Source organism: Coregonus clupeaformis, chromosome 17 (assembly GCF_020615455.1).
Source record: "Coregonus clupeaformis isolate EN_2021a chromosome 17, ASM2061545v1, whole genome shotgun sequence".
Classification (NCBI taxonomy): domain Eukaryota; kingdom Metazoa; phylum Chordata; class Actinopteri; order Salmoniformes; family Salmonidae; genus Coregonus; species Coregonus clupeaformis.
The window spans coordinates 50,241,172-50,258,892 of NC_059208.1; the positions used below are offsets into that span (position 1 = coordinate 50,241,172).

At 41.5% G+C, this 17,721-nt stretch overlaps 1 protein-coding gene across 2 annotated transcripts; it reads right to left on the bottom strand.

The window, feature by feature from the left end:
• Positions 1-1,777: 1,777 nt before the first annotated feature.
• Positions 1,778-17,033, bottom strand: LOC121585662 (protein QNR-71-like). 2 transcript variants are annotated; one of them, XM_041901984.2, is made up of 11 exons: positions 16,881-17,033; positions 15,883-16,020; positions 15,639-15,782; positions 15,319-15,492; positions 7,099-7,260; positions 4,849-5,160; positions 4,264-4,506; positions 4,035-4,134; positions 3,673-3,896; positions 3,159-3,249; positions 1,778-3,010 (listed from the first exon to the last, which is right to left on the bottom strand). In XM_041901984.2, exons 1-11 carry the CDS (start codon positions 16,948-16,950, stop codon positions 2,857-2,859), a joined length of 1,812 nt encoding a protein of 603 aa, XP_041757918.1. In that variant the 5' UTR covers positions 16,951-17,033; the 3' UTR covers positions 1,778-2,856. The 2 variants fall into 2 exon arrangements, with proteins under 2 accessions (XP_041757918.1, XP_041757917.1); XM_041901983.2 differs by having other exon boundaries at positions 15,618-15,782.
• Between the last annotated feature and the right edge of the window lie 688 nt (positions 17,034-17,721).

Sequence of the window (17,721 nt, forward strand, 5' to 3'; positions counted from 1 at the left end):
CTATACACCAAGTCACTTGGCTCTGTCATATCCTCTCCTATCATTGCTACGCAGACGACACACAACTAATCTTCTCCTTTCCCCCTTCTGATAACCAGGTGGCGAATCGCATCTCTGCATGTCTGGCAGACATATCAGTGTGGATAACGGATCACCACCTCAAGCTGAACCTAAAAATATATGAATTTGTGATGGTTGTCATCAGCATCCAGCTCCATCACCCTCTAAAAATACATTTTGGAAAGATATTTACTGATTACTGTACAATGTAGAATTATTAGGGAATTTCATTACAACAGCCATCTTGAAACTGAACATACCTGAACATACTCAGTCCTCATTTGCTTCACTCTGTCTGCATTTCTTTCAAAAGGCACATGGTATAGTTGTTTTAAAGACACCTGGTGCCTTTTCAGCATGCATGCAATAGTCGGCAAACTTATGGATCCACATTGTTAAACATGTCTTCATTGTCCAAGATATGCTGGCGAATTTCTGTAAGGCGAATATCATTTCTGGCCCGATCCAAATCGACCACAGCCTGCTCTTGTTGGTCAGTCAGAATTTTGCCTCTGCCTTCCCTATTTGTCCTAGTCTCAATTCTACAGGGAACATTACAGTAAGAAGACACTTGGTCACATCACCTACTCTGTGATACACATTGGTATGCAGTCATTTGACAATTGAGAGTAGCATAATGTTTAGTGCATGCTGACGACTTACCGGTTCTCATTGCGGAAAGTTCTGATTATTGAGACTACGGTTGACCTTCTGAGGTTTGGTTGTATCATTGTAGCCGCCTCAGTCATTGTCATGCCATGATTTATGACATGGTCTACAACTATTTCTCGGATTTCATTGGCCGCTGTCTTGGTCCGTGGCCTTGTCCTCTACCACGTTCCCCCACACCTCTCAAACGAGGCCCACGACCACCTCTCAGAAGGGGTGCTTGTCCCCTGCCATTCCTTTGACCAACACGTCTTCCTCCCACCACTGCTTGACCTCTATTGTGACCTGGATCACCTGCCGGCTCCATGTTACAGTACGTATCGCTATGTTGTTGCAAGTGGATCCCAATCAATTCTTTATATACACGTTCCACAATGTGAACTCAATCATCAGTAACGAGTTGGCAGAATTTGACAAGCAATTACAAGGGCCTGCATCCATACAGTGCAGTACTGTCAATACTGTAAATAGACTGAAAAGGTGGTACATGGGACCATAGAAACGGTGTCTGATAAAGAATGATGATGAAATATTACATCCATAGATAATGTAGTCTAATTGGTTCATGCTCCACGCTAATTGGTGACAATGAATCTCGTTATCTTGAAACTTTCATGATCTAAACATGGAATATTGTTTGTCTGTTTCCATACAACTATGCATTAAGAGTAATGCAACAGTTACTTATCATTTTGAGCAGTTGTATCAATTGATAGTTGGATAATTGTAATGAAGTGAATAGACACTCATCTGAAATGTAATGTGTGAATTGCCTTTTGAAATAGTAGTACTTTGATGTTAATTTGTGTCATATTGAACAGGTGATTTTTGTTAAATGAACAAATGATCTTAGTTTTATGTGTATTGTATCCAAGCAATTGAAAAAAGTGTTAGTTTTGTAGTTTTGTATGTCAAACTGTAAATTATATTTAATCAGGTTACTTGTTTCATCACTTGTGACTCCGTCCCCATGAGACACATGCAGATTGGTAGGCTACAGACATTACCAGTATATTCACAAACTCAGTGGTTAGTTCACAATGTTTATTTTAATCTTTCCAGAACAAAATGACATTTTTAGATTGGTTTCCAGAACAAAATGACATTTTTAGATTGGTTTGAAACAATGGCTTTTCAGTAACTAAATAACTAAACTTCTGTACATTCGTGCAACAAATGTAAATGACATGCACATTACAGAGAATGGGCAGCGATGTACAGTTAAACACTGATAAATCAACTTGTATTTAAAGTTGATAAATCTAATGTTTTAACATTTTCTAAAAGTAACCCATTGTTAGGCTTGAGAAAGACCGCATAAATATATTTACTAAATTTGAATGACAAAATAATTCACACAGAATATCCGTCAAAGCAGTTGAAATACAACTTTTGGCCCAGTTCCATTCGACTTCCTAACCCCATTTCCCTTTGGAGTTGACAGATCTGAAAAGACTTGGGGAAGAAGCTAGGGATTGAAATGTGACAGGGCCTTACTATCACACTCACACCAGGGGTGTATTCATTACAGATACTGTTTACAGTTTAAGAACCAAATGGAAGCAAACAGAGCAAAACTAGTTTCTATTGGACAAATTCAGGTAGGTCCCATTTCGTTCCGTTTAATAAATGTTTTGCAACAGAATCGGCGGAATGAATACACCCCAGCGCTGCCTCAAACATTGCCCGCCCCAAATTCAAAACGTTGAGCTTTATTGCAAACTTCTCTTAATTCTTGCCATTTACCACACACTTGTGCTTTTCTACTACAAAGTGAACTAAACAGAAAAGCTATTAGTATTTTCATATTTTTCAGCACAGGTGAAATGTACCTCTTGCTATCTTACCTAGACACACACTAAAATGTGAGGAAGTTATCTTGGTTATTGGTATAGATATCATCTTTGTGATGCATTTATATAAATGTGCTAAACGTATAATTTGGTACTAAAGAAACTCTGAGTAAAAACCCTGTGGCCTGCTCAGGATTATATAACGTTACAGAACATTCAGATAGAAATGTATGGTGTAGAACAGATACACTAGTCTGTCAGTTAGGAAAGGATATTGAATAAGCTCTATTAATTATATTTCTCTTTGCTTCCCTTCTGTAGTACCGTCGAGGGTCTACAGGGGGCATCTGTCCGTCAGCAGGCGGCGACTCTCCTCGTTGGCGGGGAATATGACCTCCCTCAGCCGGCCCATACGACCTCTGACCTCAACATGGCCGCTGGCATCCTCCACCAGGGACCTCCTCACAGGGCTGTAGACCTTATAGCGCCTAGGGAAGAGGAAAGAGATGGAGGGGGGAGAGAGGAGGGGAGAGAAATGGGGTAGAGGGGGATGGGAGAGAGATGGAGGAGAGAGATCATGAGTAAGGGAAGCTTGGTAATAGGCGTGAGCGTGTGGAACACTGTGGCTTGACTTACTTGTAGACTATGAAGGCGATGAAGGTAAAGATGGCTACCAGGATAGCACTGGAGGAGAGGACAACCTCTGCAGCATGAGGAGCTTTAGACACTACAAAAGGGAGAGAGGTAAGAAAAAGGAAGGGAAATGGATAGAGAGGTGGGATCGAGGAGAGGCAGGGAACGGAAGGGGAGAGGAAGGGAAAGAAGTAGAAAGGAGTGGAAAGAAGAAATATAGGTATGAGATCAGGAGAAGGAAAGCACTTTAGTATCAGGTGCAAACTTAGCACAAGCACTATTAAACAAAACCTAGACAACAAAATGAAAATTTCCAACTACGACTTGCACTTATACACACGTTCACAACATTGCAGCAGACATTGCACAGTCGGTCATCAGATTGCTGTATCAGATGATGTGGTTAACTAATTATGGTAAACACCTATCCAGACATTGTGAGATCTGGCAGACGTGTGTAAAGTAGTCCGCCTGCAACGCTGCCAATAATACCTCAGGGTCTATCCCTGTGACCTACCGGGTGTGTCAGGGTCAGTGTTGCTGATGGTGATGGTGGTGGTGGCGAGGGCCAGACTGCTGGCGTCCTCCAGGGTGATGTTGACACAGTAGGTCCCCGGCTCCAGGAAGGTCCTCCGCAGGTGCACCTCGCACCCCGAAGACGGGGGCACGTCGTCACACACGATGTTCCTCACCTGGCGGCAGGAGGGGTCCGACACGATGGTGCAGGCTGAGGTGGGAGTGCTACGGGGGGGAGAGGAGGAGAGAGGTGGTTATGGTAGATGGATGGGGAAACTATGGAGTGGTTTGTGTGCTAATATTCACTTCAAATTAAAATTTTCTGAGGGTTGCCTTAGCAATGTCCAATTATGTTCCACTCACCTGCCCAGGCACTTGACCAGGAAGCTGATGTCAGTGTTGGTCACCTTGGCAGCAGATACGTCCACGATCCGATTGGCTGGCTGGCTGTTGATTAGGTGCTCTGTGATAGGGTAAAGTGCAAGGTGTACAAGCTTTATATTTGTATAGACTGATAACTGAGGGGCTAATTGACTGACTATCTGACTTCACTGATTGTTATCAGTTTGACATCCCATTGTCATGCACCCACCAATGACAGTGATGTCGGTCTGGAAAGTTCCGTAGAGGTAGCGGAAGCAGTCGGTGGCCGCCAGGTGTCTGTGATGGAGCTGGGCCATGGGTGTGGGGACAGCTGGCAGCAGCAAGGTCGGGTTGAACCCCTGGGTCACATCAGCCACCGTCGGGGGGAGGGGCTCTGTCGTCGGGAAGCCCGTTGTCCCGGGAACAGGTGTGTTGGAGCCCTTGGAGGTGGGTCCGGCAGTGGTGACTGACACTGGAAACGAGACAGTCGAATTTGGACAGTTTATGTCAGCTGAATAGAACTAAACTCACAAGAGAAAGCATTTCCTCATACACTCTGGCAGACACTTCTATTCAATACACATTATAGAGTTAACTCTTACCATAACCATGGTTTGTTTCCATTTTGCTAGCGAAAAAGAGAGATATGATACAACTCTCCAAAGATGGAAATGTGTCTGCTGCTCAATCAGTCCAAAATCACCTTATTCCAGGCATGTGTGGCAGCAGTACGCTGCAGGTGAAGCTCATTAGTGTGTGTACTATGTACATACCTTCTTCTAGATTTGTGTAACTGTGACTCAAGAGTGTGTACCTGTAGTCTGCTGCGAGGTAACGCTCATCGGTGTGGGCGGGGGGCACGGGATCTTGAAAGCCGCCTCCACCGTCAGCTTCACGTTGACTTCGCCGACCGCGCTGTAGGTGTGTGTGGCCACGTTGCTATGGGTGACCAGCTGGTTGCCGTCCTTGAAGTCCCAGATGTAGTCGACGGCGTCGGCAGTCTTCAGGTAGTTACTGGGGTCGTGAACCGACACACTGAACACCACGTCCTCGCCACGCACAAACACGCTCTCTGACAGGTTGGCTGCTGCCTTCTGGGAAATATTCACCGCCACGGGGATCTTGTCTGTGAAGGGGTAAAGGTTAACGAGAAACGCTTAGACATGATGCATCAATTCAGCTATACATTCTCTTCTGTACTTCTGCATCCCTCCTGAGGAAGGACCAGGTGATGTGTAAGAGAGACAGACTATGGTTGCTTCCCAAATGGCACCCTTTTCGCTATGTACACTCTTAGGAGAAAAAAAAGGAGCTGCACAACATAGCCAAAAGTATGCTCTTCAAACATCTCATTCCAAAATCATGGGCATTAATATGGAGTTGGTCCCCCCTTTGCTGCTATAACAGCCTCCACTCTTCTGGGAAGGCTTTCCACTAGATGTTGGAACATTGCTGCGGGGACTTGCTTTCATTCAGCCACAAGAGCTTTAATGAGGTCGGGCACTGATGTTGGGCGATTAGGCCTGGCTCGCAGTCAGCATTCCAATTCATCCGAAAGGTGTTCGATGGGGTTGAGATCAGGGCTCTGTGCAGGCCAGTCAAGTACTTCCACACTGATCTCAACAAACCATGTCTGTATGGACCTCGCTTTGTGCACGGGGGCATTGTCATGCTGAAACAGGAAAGGGCCTTCCCCAAACTGTTGCCACAAAGTTGGAAGCACAGAATCGTCTAAAATGTCATTGTATGCTGTAGTGTTAAGATTTCCCTTCACTGGAACTAAGGGGCCTAGCCCGAACCATGTAAAACAGCCTCAGACCATTATCCCTCCTCCACCAAACTTTACAGTTGGCAATATATGCATTGGAACAGGTAGCGTTTTCCTGGCATCCGTCAAACCCAGATTCGTATGTCGGACTGCCATATGGTGAAGCGTGATTCATCACTCCAGAGAACGCGATTTCCACTGCTCCAGAGTCCAATGGCGGCGGGCTTTACACCACTCCAGTCGACGCTTGGCATTGCGCATGGTGATCTTAGGCTTGTGTGCGGCTGCTCGGCCATGGAAACCCATTTCATGAGGCTCCCGACTAACAGTTATTGTGCTGACGTTGCTTCCAGAGGCAGTTTGGATCTCGGTAGTGAGTGTTGCAACCGAGGTCAGACGATTTTTACGCGCTACTAGCTTCAGCACTCGGCGGTCCCGTTCTGTGACCTTGTGTGGCCTACCACTTCACGGCTGAGCCGTTGTTGCTCCTAGATGTTTCCACTTCACACAGCACTTACAGTTGACCGGGGCAGCTCTAGCAGGGCAGAAATCTGACGAACTGACTTGTTGGAAAGGTTGCATCCTATGATGGTTCCACGTTGAAAGTCACTGAGCTCTTCAGTACGGGCTATTCAACTGACAATGTTTGTCTATGGCGTTTGCATGGCTGTGTGCTCGATTTTATACACCTGTCAGCAACGGATGTGGCTGAAATAGCTGAATCCACTAATTGAAAGGGATGTCCACATACTTTTGAGCATGTAATGTATCTAGAACCTAAAAAGGTTCTTTGGCTATCCTCATAGGAGAACCCTTTGAATAACCATTTGTGTTCCAGGTAGAACCCTTTTGGGTTCCATGTAGAACCCTTTTCACATAGGGTTCTATATGGAACCCTAATGGGTCCTACCTAGAACCAAAAACGGTTCTAATTAGAACCAAAAAGGGTTCTCCTATGGGGACAACCGAAGAACCCTTTTGGAACCCTTTTTTCTAAGAGTGCAGTGCATTACACCCATAGGGGTCTGGTCAAAAGTAGTGCACTATATAGGGAATAGGGTGCCTTTTGGAACACACTATCGGCCTTTGTTCCAATCATAAAATCCTTAACTGTCTAAAAAGATTTGAATAAGTGAAAGCAACAAAGCGCTAAATCTCCACCTGACTAAGGGCTTGGTGTCCTATAAGATGTACAAGGGGAAGGAGCGATAGTAGATGGGAGGAAGCAAGGTTGCGGATTGAGACCCGTCCCAGTGATGCTTGGGGAGTAGACATGAAGTGTAAACAGGGATTCACCTGTGACGAAGAAGACGGTCTTGTCGGTGGCCAGGGGGCTGTACTTCCTGCGCTCACGTTTCCTGTACACCATGACCTCCATCAGCTCCGCCCCCAGAGTGATGTCACTGGTGTTCACTGTCAGGGTGGAGGAGGAGCCATCACACGTCTCAGAGTACTGACCTGAGAGAGGGAGGGAGTGAGAGAGAGAGAGATGGAGGGAGAGAAGGAGGGCAGAGAGAGTTAGAGCAATAGCAGATCTCCATTTCTCTCAGCACCTGCCTCCTCACCTTTCCCCACCTTTAAAGCTGCAATATGTAACTTTATGGGCGACCGACCAAATTCACATAGAAATGTAAGTTATAGATCTGTCATTCTTATTTTTTTATTTTATTTTATTATTATTTTTTGGGGGGGTGGGGAATGGATCAGCTTAATATTGCAGATAGATTGTATCTTCTATCAATGTAATTGTCTGCATCACTTCCAATCCCCCATGTTTTTTATATATATACTCCCCTTTATTACTTTTCAACCCCGCCATCCTTTCCCTACTTGGAGTAAATTAGTGAACAACAATGCCCAGGCCTCTACTTCTGATCTATACTTACTATTTACACCTTATGGACAGAGTTAATTTTACAATAATTCTATTATATATATATTATTTTTTAATTTTTTTGCTCCTGAACTTCTTCTACTCTCAACCTCTCCGATCATTTTCATGATGTCCATCCGGTTTGCTTCTATATGCCATATCTTTCTAACTGTGCTCTTTCCCAAAAGCTCCCAACATACAACCTATATACTTATTATGGACACAGCATGCTTACATTATTAGCTATATTTGTTATTATTTGTTGTTATTTGTTATTAGTCCCATCCTTCAACTCTATTCAATACCTCCCATCTATCTCTTAACACCATCCATATAGGATTTCTATTTGCCATATATATTTCAACCGTACTGTGATGTTTTACAAAAGTTCTGAACCTTTCTATTCTCATTGCTTCTACAGATTGTGAATTAAAAATAAACATTTTTGCTAAAAGTATTATTATATTATTGATTGATTGACTATGACTTTTCAGATCACCCAGTAATGCTATCTGCAAGGTTAGCTCCAGGTAAATATTACAATCCTTTAGCCATTCCTGGACCTGTGTCCAAAAACAAGCTACAAATGGACAGAACCAAAACAAATGATCTAATGATTCTGTCTCTTCACAGCAAAATCTGCAGAGCTGGGAAGATTGTATCCACCATATAAATAACATTCTATTGGTAGCAAGAATTTTATATAATAATTTAAACTGAAAGATTCTAATTTTTGAATCCGGTGTCGTTTTGCGTGTCAGTTCATAAACACTATGCCATGGGATCGGTACGTCAAAGATCTCTTCCCAACTATTTTGCAGTCTATATGGGACGGCTGTCAATCCTTTGGTCCTTAAGTGAAACTGATATACTTTTTTATTTATCACAGTTTTCCTTAACCAATTATGTTCTTTAATGCAAGGCCGACAGACAAGTTCCTTACTTTCTCCCCCTTCCACTTTCCTCTTCCACTTTTGCGGTAAGGCTGCAATTATTTGGTTGTAATTTTGGGTAGAGCAGACATTTCCATATGTTTTTGTTAGCTGCATGTGCGACATAACTCCACCAGTCCTACCGATGATATCATTTACGAAGATTATACCTTTTTTAAACATTCTGTAAAAAAATAAAGGTTTTTTGTCAATTAGTATATTTGAATTTAACCACAATATTTGTTGCATTATTTGTTCTGTCGTTTCTGGAGGATTAAATTGAAATTGCAACCAACTTTCTATGGCTTGTTTTAGAAATAGTGATATTTGGGAGATTATTTCCTTTTCAAATAACTGCAAATGAGTTGTTGTAATCTGAATAAAGGGAAAAAGGCCTTTCTTGAACATTGGGTGAGACAATCTTACTAATTTGCTTGAGAACCAGTTCGGGTTTAAGTATAACTTTTGTATGACTGAAGCTTTTAGTGATAGGTCTAATGCTTTAATATTTAATAATTTCTGTCCTCCGAATTCATATTCATTATATAAATATGCCCTTTTAATTTTGTCTGGCTTGCCGTTCCAAATAAAATTGAATATTTTTTTCTCATATAATTTAAAAAACTGTTCGCTAGGCGTAGGCAAGACCATAAGCAAATAGGTAAACTGGGATAATACTAAAGAGCTAATCAGGGTGATTTTTCCACAAATTGACAGGTATTTTCCTTTCCATGGTAATAAGATCTTATCTATTTTTGCTAACTTTCTATAAAAATTTATTGAAGTGAGGTCATTTATTTCGTTTGGGATATGTATTCCGAGTATATCCACATCACCATCAGACCATTTTATTGGTAAACTACATGGTAATGTAAAAATTGTATTTTTTAGTGATCCAATACGTAATATAGTACATTTGTCATAATTTGGTTGTAATCCAGAGAGGTTAGAAAATGTATCTAGATCCTCTATGAGGCTGTGGAGGGATTCTAGTTGTGGATTTAAAAGAAAACATTAATCATCAGCGTACAATGACACCTTTGTTTTTAAGCCCTGTATTTCTAATCCTCTGATATTATTATTCGATCTGATTTTAATAGCTAACATCTCGATGGCCACAATAAATAGATATGCCGATAGTGGACAACCTTGTTTCACTCCTCTTGACAGTTTAAAACTTTCTGAGAAATAGCCATTATTTACTATTTTACACCTAGGGTTACTATACATGATTTTGACCCATTTTATAAGAAATTCTCAAAAATTGAAATGCTCCAGGCATTTATATATGAACCCCAGTCGAATTTTATCAAATGCCTTTTCGAAGTCTGCTATGAATAGCAGGCCTGGTTTCCCATATTTTCCATTGTTTCCCATACTTGCCTTATATTATCTCCAATGTATAAAAAACCTGTCTGATTAGAATGAATAATATCCAACAATACCTTTTTAATTCTATGCGCTATACATTTTGCTAGGATTTTTGCATCACAACACTGAAGTGTAAGGGGCCTCCAATTTTGTAAATGGACTGGATCTTTATTACATTACATTTACATTTTAGTCATTTAGCAGACGCTCTTATCCAGAGCGACTTACAGTTAGTGAGTGCATACATTATTTTTCATTTTTCATACTGCCCCCCCGTGTGAATCGAACCCACAACCCTGGCGTTGCAAATGCCATGCTCTACCAACTGAGCTATATCCCTGCCGGCCAATCCCTCCCCTACCCTGGATGACGCTGGGCCAATTGTGCGCCGCCCCATGGGTCTCCCGGTCGCGGCCGGCTACGACAGAGCCTGGATTCGAACCAGGATCTCTAGTGGCACAGCTAGCACTGCGATGCAGTGCCTTAGACCACTGCGCCACTCGGGAGACATATTTTCCACTTGTATCCTGTTTCAGTAATAATGAGATCAGACCTTCTTCTTGAGTGTCAGATAATCTACCATTTACATAGGAGTGGTTAAAACATGCTAATAACGGTCCTCTTAGTATATCAAAAAAGGTTTGGTATACCTCGACTGGTATGCCATCCAACCCTGGAGTTTTCCCAGACTTAAAGTCTTTAATTGCATCCAGAAGTTCCTCCTCTGTAATTTCACCTTCACATGAGTCTTTCTGTGTGGCTGTTAATTTGACATTATCAATAGAAAAAAAATCTCTACAATTAGCTTAAGTTAGAGGAGATGGAGGCGACTGAAAAGAAAACATATGCTTAAAGTACTTTGTTTCTTCCTTCAAAATATAATTTGGTGAATTATGGGTGACTCCGTCAATTGTAACCAGTTTCATTAAGTTCTTTTTGGTAGCATTACTATGTTGAAGATTAAAAAAGAATTTTGTGCATTTTTCCCCATATTCCATCCAGTTTGCTTTATTTTTATAATATATTAGACTTGATCTTTCTTGAATAAGTTTCTCAATTTCTTTTTGTTTTTCCTCTAATTTATTCTGAGCCTCTATGTTACAGTTTTTATTGCCATCTATCTGTTCTGTTAGACTTTCTATTTCCTTTCTTAGTATAAACTCTTTTGACCTAAATTGCTTTTGTTTTCGAGATGAATACTGAATTGCATGGCCTCTAAAGGCACATTTAAAGGTGTCCCATACAATAAGGGGATTCGCTGTACCTATGTTATGTTGGAAAAAGTCAGTTATAAATTCCTTTGTTCTAATTATAAATAAATTATCATCCAATAGGCTTTGATTAAATTTCCAATATCCTCGCCCACGTGGTAATTCAGTAAGAGTAATGTATATGCCTATTATATGATGGTCCGACCGCATTCTGTCCCCTATCAACACTTTTTTTTACTTTTGGTGCCAACGAGAATGAGATAAGAAAGAAGTCAAGACGACTAGCTTGATTCAGTCTCCGCCATGTATATCTCACTAGATCAGTATATTTAAGCCTCCATATATCTACTAATTCTAATGTATCCATGACATTCACAATTTCCTTAAGAGCATGTGGGTGATTGTTTGTGGTGTGATTTGCTTTACGGTCCATTGAGCTATTTAAAACAGTATTATAATCCCCCACCATAACAATATTGTCTTGAATTGCTTGCAGGCTTGATAATTTATTATATATATTGTCAAAGAATTGTGGATCATCATTATTTGGTCCGTAAAGGTTAATGAGCCATATCTGTTTATGGTCCAATAACATATTTAAAATAATCCATCTACCTTGCGTATCTATTTTGACAATTTGCACATTCGGATCAAAATTACTATTAATTAATATCATCACCCCTTTTGAATTTCTTTGCCCATGGGAGAAGTATATTTCCCCCCCCATTCTTTTTTCCACGCTACTTCATCTCGAATTGTTGAATGAGTTTCCTGTATACAATAGATATTATATTCCTTCTCTTTGAGCCATGTAAATATTGTTCTTCTTTTGTTATTATCAGCTAAGCCATTACAATTATAACTGGCTATACTTATTTCACCATACACCATAATGAGATACAAGTTTCAAGTCTATTTATCATTATATATGTTTGTAAATTTACCAATAAAAAATACCGTAATGATTGAGTGTCCATATAGCTGTACCGTGATATTTGCATTGCTACGGAGTAACCCTTCAATTGTTCTCCACTAATTCCCCCGCTAAAGCCCCTCCCCATCCCAAGTTGAGCCGTCATCCCAGTGATCAGCATCCCACCCACGTCCCTCCGGATCCCTAAGGCCCCGAGAGGCCAGGACCCATCCATCGAAAACAGCACACAGTGCCACCCACAAAACAGAAGCAGATTGACCGCCAAAAGCATTTCCAATGCTTTCACCTCTCTCTCTCTCTCTCTCTATATATATATATATATATATATATATATATATATAGATATATATTTAATTATTTAAAAAAAATTATGCATATCCTATTTTCCATCATTATCAATTAATATGCGTAATAATGTCGGCAGTTCACGCGTAGGATTCTAACATATAACCCGGATTGCCATTGTATTACATTTAATTCATTGACAAGCAATTATTATCCTAGCAAATAATTCCCATGGTCCATCCCATACCCCCCCCCCCCTCCCCCCCAACATCACCACCCCCCCACAACAGATGCCAGACAAGCACACACGCACATACTCACATACTCCAACACACTCAACCCCCCCTCCTCCACAATCCACCATAAAATCAGATACTCAACGGCTGTTATATCCCAGAGCCCAACTCGAGAAATAACTTGATTTACGAGTGCACATACAGTTAAAGCTGATTGAGAAAGCATGCAGATTGAGCAGAAATTGATAACAATGTGAGATTTGATTAATCTACTTAATCTATGTCAAGTCCTAGGTGATGGAGATCAGATCCACCCTCTTCACCTGAGACACAAACACTCTGATCCCCTGTTGTAACCATTTTCCCAAGCATCTCCGTGCGGTCAGACCTTTGATTATTTTGTGCCACCTGGGCCACAATGATAAACCCCCTCTCTAATTGTCCGAGTGTGACCCCCTCCCCATGGGTTACTGCAGCCAGTGTTGCCAGCACTGCCACTACCTGGGTGGGCGTACCCCACCGGAATCCCCACCGGCTAGGTAAAAGGTTGTCAAGGTTCTCATTAGCAGCTTTGAGAATTTCCTTGTATATTATGCTCTCCCTTCAGGGGGCTCTGGCTTTGTAGGACCAACCCTGCCAGGCAGGCTCAGAATCTTGAGGGGGCGGTGCTGCTCAAGTAGGTCTCTGACCGCATTTATTTATCTGTTTAGGCTGCATACTCACAGCAGGTCCATAAAAGAGATGGGAACTTCTCTTTGGTGTATGGGTCGCTCAGGTGGGTGTCCAGGTTATAGGGTTAGGGATCTTTCCATCATGATAGGACAATGAAAAATTAGATTAGATGTATACTATATTTAAAAAGGTATATCCCTCATCTACACAAAATTGAAAGCTCTCTCTCACTACCCCTGCTCATAGACCCCCGGTCAGCTCTGGGATATGCAACCATTTCCCCTCTCACTCACTTAACGCCGCACCTTTTCAAACACAAAAATGCACACCACATGGTTGACTGCGGAAGAAATGGGCCGAGCGTGCAAACGCACCCGCATCTGCCGCAAGGGGGAAAGGACGCCAGAGAGAACACAGGACCAACCACAACAACCATCCGCCAAAACAACAACCTCCCGCCAAAAAAGCCATGTTCTAATTATTTGTATTTAAAGATGTATTATTCTGCTTGTTATGTCGTTTTATCCTTTTATAAAATAATATACTTACTATAAATGTTATTTAATATTACAATCCCTATCATTGCTAGTATCAGGTGCTCCAATATTCGACTCCTCTATTACAACTTTTAGAATAGCCATGGAGTAGTCTTTGTGTCTCTGAACATTTGGTTGTCAATATATAGTTTATCCACCACGAGTGCAACACGTTTCCCTTTTAATCTGTTTTCCTTGAAGATTGGATACAGAACTTTGCGCCTTTCTACAATCTCCCTCGGGAACTGATCATTCATGCCTATTTTCGTGCCAGCAAGTCTTTTTCCTAGGCTTTTCACCATAGCTTTATCCTTAAAAAAAGCAAATTTGGCAACGATTGGGCGCTCATATTTCTGTCCTCTTTTTCCGAAACGGTGTACACGTTCAAGTTGGATTTTATCGACAGCCTTGAGTGGGATTTGTAGCGCTGTATGCAGGAAGGTCCTTCATAATATTCTCTGTTATTTCTCCCTCCTTTTCCTGAATAGCCGTAAGTACTAGATTTTCCCTCATCGATCTAGTTTGGATGTCTAGTAAGGCTTCTCTCAGAAGGTTGTTCTCTTATTTTAGTTCCCTAATGTCCGTTTCCATCTTAGTTACTGTCACTTTTAATTCTTTGGTTTCTTTCTCCATTACCAAAGCTTTTTCGTCACTCATTTGAAGACTCGCTTTCAACTCTTTTACGTCTTTACTGACCAATTCTAGTATGCCCAATTTGTCATTTATCGACTTCAACAGGTCGCTTTCCACACTTACCATACCCAGTGGTGAAAAGCATATATCATCTGTATCAGTCGATGAGTCGCGTTTCCTTTTGGGGATCGGCTCTCCACGCTTGTCTTCAGTCATGTTTGGGTGTTGCGTGTTGTTGTAATATTTGTCGATATATTTCTCTAGCCTTATGATCTGTTTTGTGTTATTATCCAGATTGAATTATATTAACTGCGAATATATGAAATACTAATATTTAGTCTAACTTACTGATTTTGAATATTATGTTTTTATCTTGAGGTGTTTTGTACCGCTTTCTATTCAATACGCCATCTTGTCTACGCGTGCCCCGCCCCTTTGTTGCCCTCTGTCATTCTTATTGAAAGCAAGTCTAAGAAGCAGATCTGTTCTATGTGCGCTATTTCTATGCTTCGTTTTGCATCTTTTACTTTCGGTTTTGTACACCAGCTTCAAACAGCTGAAAATACAATATTCTTGGTTATTGAAAATATATTTCACCGTGGTTTAGATGGTACAATGATTCTCTACACTTGGTTGTTTTGTCACATTAACTGAAATTAGGCGAATGATTCGAATTTTAGCAACCAGGAAATGGCAGAGCTTTCAGAGATTTCTGAACAGTGCATCTTTAATAGAGCACATCTATTTGAAGACATTGTGCGTGCATATGTGTTTGTTTATGACTGTGTGCATGAGTATGTCCGTGACTGATTGTGTTTGAGTGAGTCTCTTACCCATAGAGTGCCATATGTAGACATAGCCCTTGTGTCTCCAGTCGTTGCTCTGAGGGAAGGGTTTCCCGTCTGGGAAGACGTTACATCTCTTCAGGTCAGTACACTTTCCAAAGCCATAGTCATCCAGCCAGGAGGTCCAGTTAAACACATAGCCAGGCTTCAGCTGACCATTAGCTGACCAGGGGAGGGGAGAGTTACAGTCAATGCTGAAGTTATCAGATATTGTACTTTTTGTGGTGTTGTAAAGTGTGTGTGTGTGCAAATGTGTGTGTGAATGTAGAGTGGTTTGTGGGAAGCACCTGAGGCCTCCAGCTCCATACCATCTGGACAATGCTCATCCCACACAAGCTCCCAATTGGCGTCCTCCTTCTGACACGGTGGGTACTCTAGCTTGGCCGTAAATGACACCATCGAGCCAATGATCGCAGGACTGTCACTGGTCAGGCGCACTTTGACGGTCTTACCTGGATAGGTGTGTGAAAATAGTAGATAGCTAAATGTTTTAAAGGAGGAACGTTATAAACTTTCCCTGTATAATTTGACAAAGTCAGTGGTGGTGCTCACCCTTCCTCCGCGTTAGTTCCTTGGGACCGAAGGGTGGGTAAAGATAGTCATCCCACGGGTTACTGTCTGGGATCCAACCGGGGATAGGTGGAAACTTCATCGATACCGAATGCTTATGAGGGAACATGTCCCGGTAAGCTGAGAGAGAGTAAATGTTTGTTTTGAGACTTATAGACAAAAATTGTGCTTTTACAAACGTATATTGGAAAATGCTGCCTAATGTAAGCTTATCGTATTAATTCGTTGAAACCAGCCTATTTCCCTAACCATAATAAACGGTAATATTCTGGACATAGACTGCAATAGATTTAGTTGAAAGTGATTTTGTATACTGAATAATAGTCCGACACAGTAACCGTTGGAAAACATATCCAGGAAACCATATTCACAAGACGCATCTACTAGTGCACGCGCGTAAATGGCATAATTGGGCTCATGGGACTGTGACTGACAGCACAAGCAAGCGGACACTGGCAACTCAATAACAGCTCGCGCACCTCTCTGACATTCTTAAGGAGATACCAAGGTCAGATGAAAACAATTAAAGGAACGTTCGGGGCGTTCATTTTTACTTGTAATTTGTAAACCACAGGGGTAAACGGAGAAAAATACCAATAAATGTAATGGTCAGATGAAAACAATTAAAGGAGTCTGGAGCGTTCATTTTTACTTGTAAAACGTAATTTGTAAACCATAGGGGTAAACGTAGAAAAATACAAAATAATGTCAATGCCATGTGACATTATTTCGACATATAGTCTAGTCATTTGAAAGAGTTGACTGATTGCATTAATAAACCTTTAGAGGCTAAAAGGGAAAAATATACAACGACCCGAATAAGAATTATCAACAAGAATGTAGGCTAACAATAATCCCTATATAATTGTAGTTCTTCATTTGCCAACAAATTATGCTTAATCTGCATCCAAGCATCCTATACCACAAACCTGATTGATGGGTAAAGCTGAGACCTAAAAAGCAACCAAAACGTTTCTTACTTTTGAGTCCATTTGCTTGAGAAACGAAAAAAGTGCAAGCCAGAACACAGACGTAATGTAAACCTCCCATTTCGACCTGGAGGAAAAGCTGCAACAATATCCACACAACCCGAAAGATGTTGCTCCTCACGCGGTCCCCACCAAACACATAACTGCTCCCACGCGCACCTATTCGCCCATTCTTCCCGCGCGTGCCCGAGTTCCATAATTTAATAGAGGGATGCATGCACTTGCAAACATGTGACGTTGATAACAAGATGCATCTCATCCTTCATTAGGTCGCGCGCCTCATGTGGACCGTCTCAGTCCCCACCATCTCTGCTCTGTCCCTTCCAGTGGCGATTTTAGCATGTAAATCTTGGTGGGGCAAACGATTTAAAAAAAAATGTTTTATGCATGACAGTGTGGTGTCGAGAAAACTATGCTGAGATGCTGTGAGAACAAGAATTTCGCTGACACTGTACTTTGATTATAAAGGTTTATTTATATCAAAGGGTTCCAGCGTCAATTTACAGATATCTGCAGACATCTGGAGAACAACGACCCAAAATAATATGTTGTCTGTCCTCCTTTGTTTTAACCGTGGTATTTATATCCTATGCCCTATGTAACATAATATGGGTGTTTTCCCTACAGACCAATCCCAGGAGGCCACCTAACAGACTTCCTTGGCTTTAGGGTGCCCCTATAGAACTACTCCCCAGATGCTCCCTTTAAGCTGAGTCAACATCCTCTAAAACCATTTGAAACCATTAGCAAAGTCATAAATTCCTCAGATACCACAACAGCAAAGCCACAACACTAAACACGACATTAATTGCACTATAACAGTGACAACCAG

What these genes read in the sequence shown, in the direction of transcription:
- LOC121585662 (XM_041901983.2), bottom strand. Translation starts at nt 16,950, where the DNA reads ATGGGAGGTTTACATTACGTCTGTGTTCTGGCTTGCACTTTTTTCGTT. An exon ending in CACTGACCCTGACACACCCG is followed by an intron (nt 3,250 to 3,672) that starts GTAGGTCACAGG and finishes TCCCTTTTGTAG; the next exon opens with TGTCTAAAGCTCCTCATGCT. An exon ending in ATCGCCTTCATAGTCTACAA is followed by an intron (nt 3,011 to 3,158) that starts GTAAGTCAAGCC and finishes CCTCTTCCCTAG; the next exon opens with GCGCTATAAGGTCTACAGCC.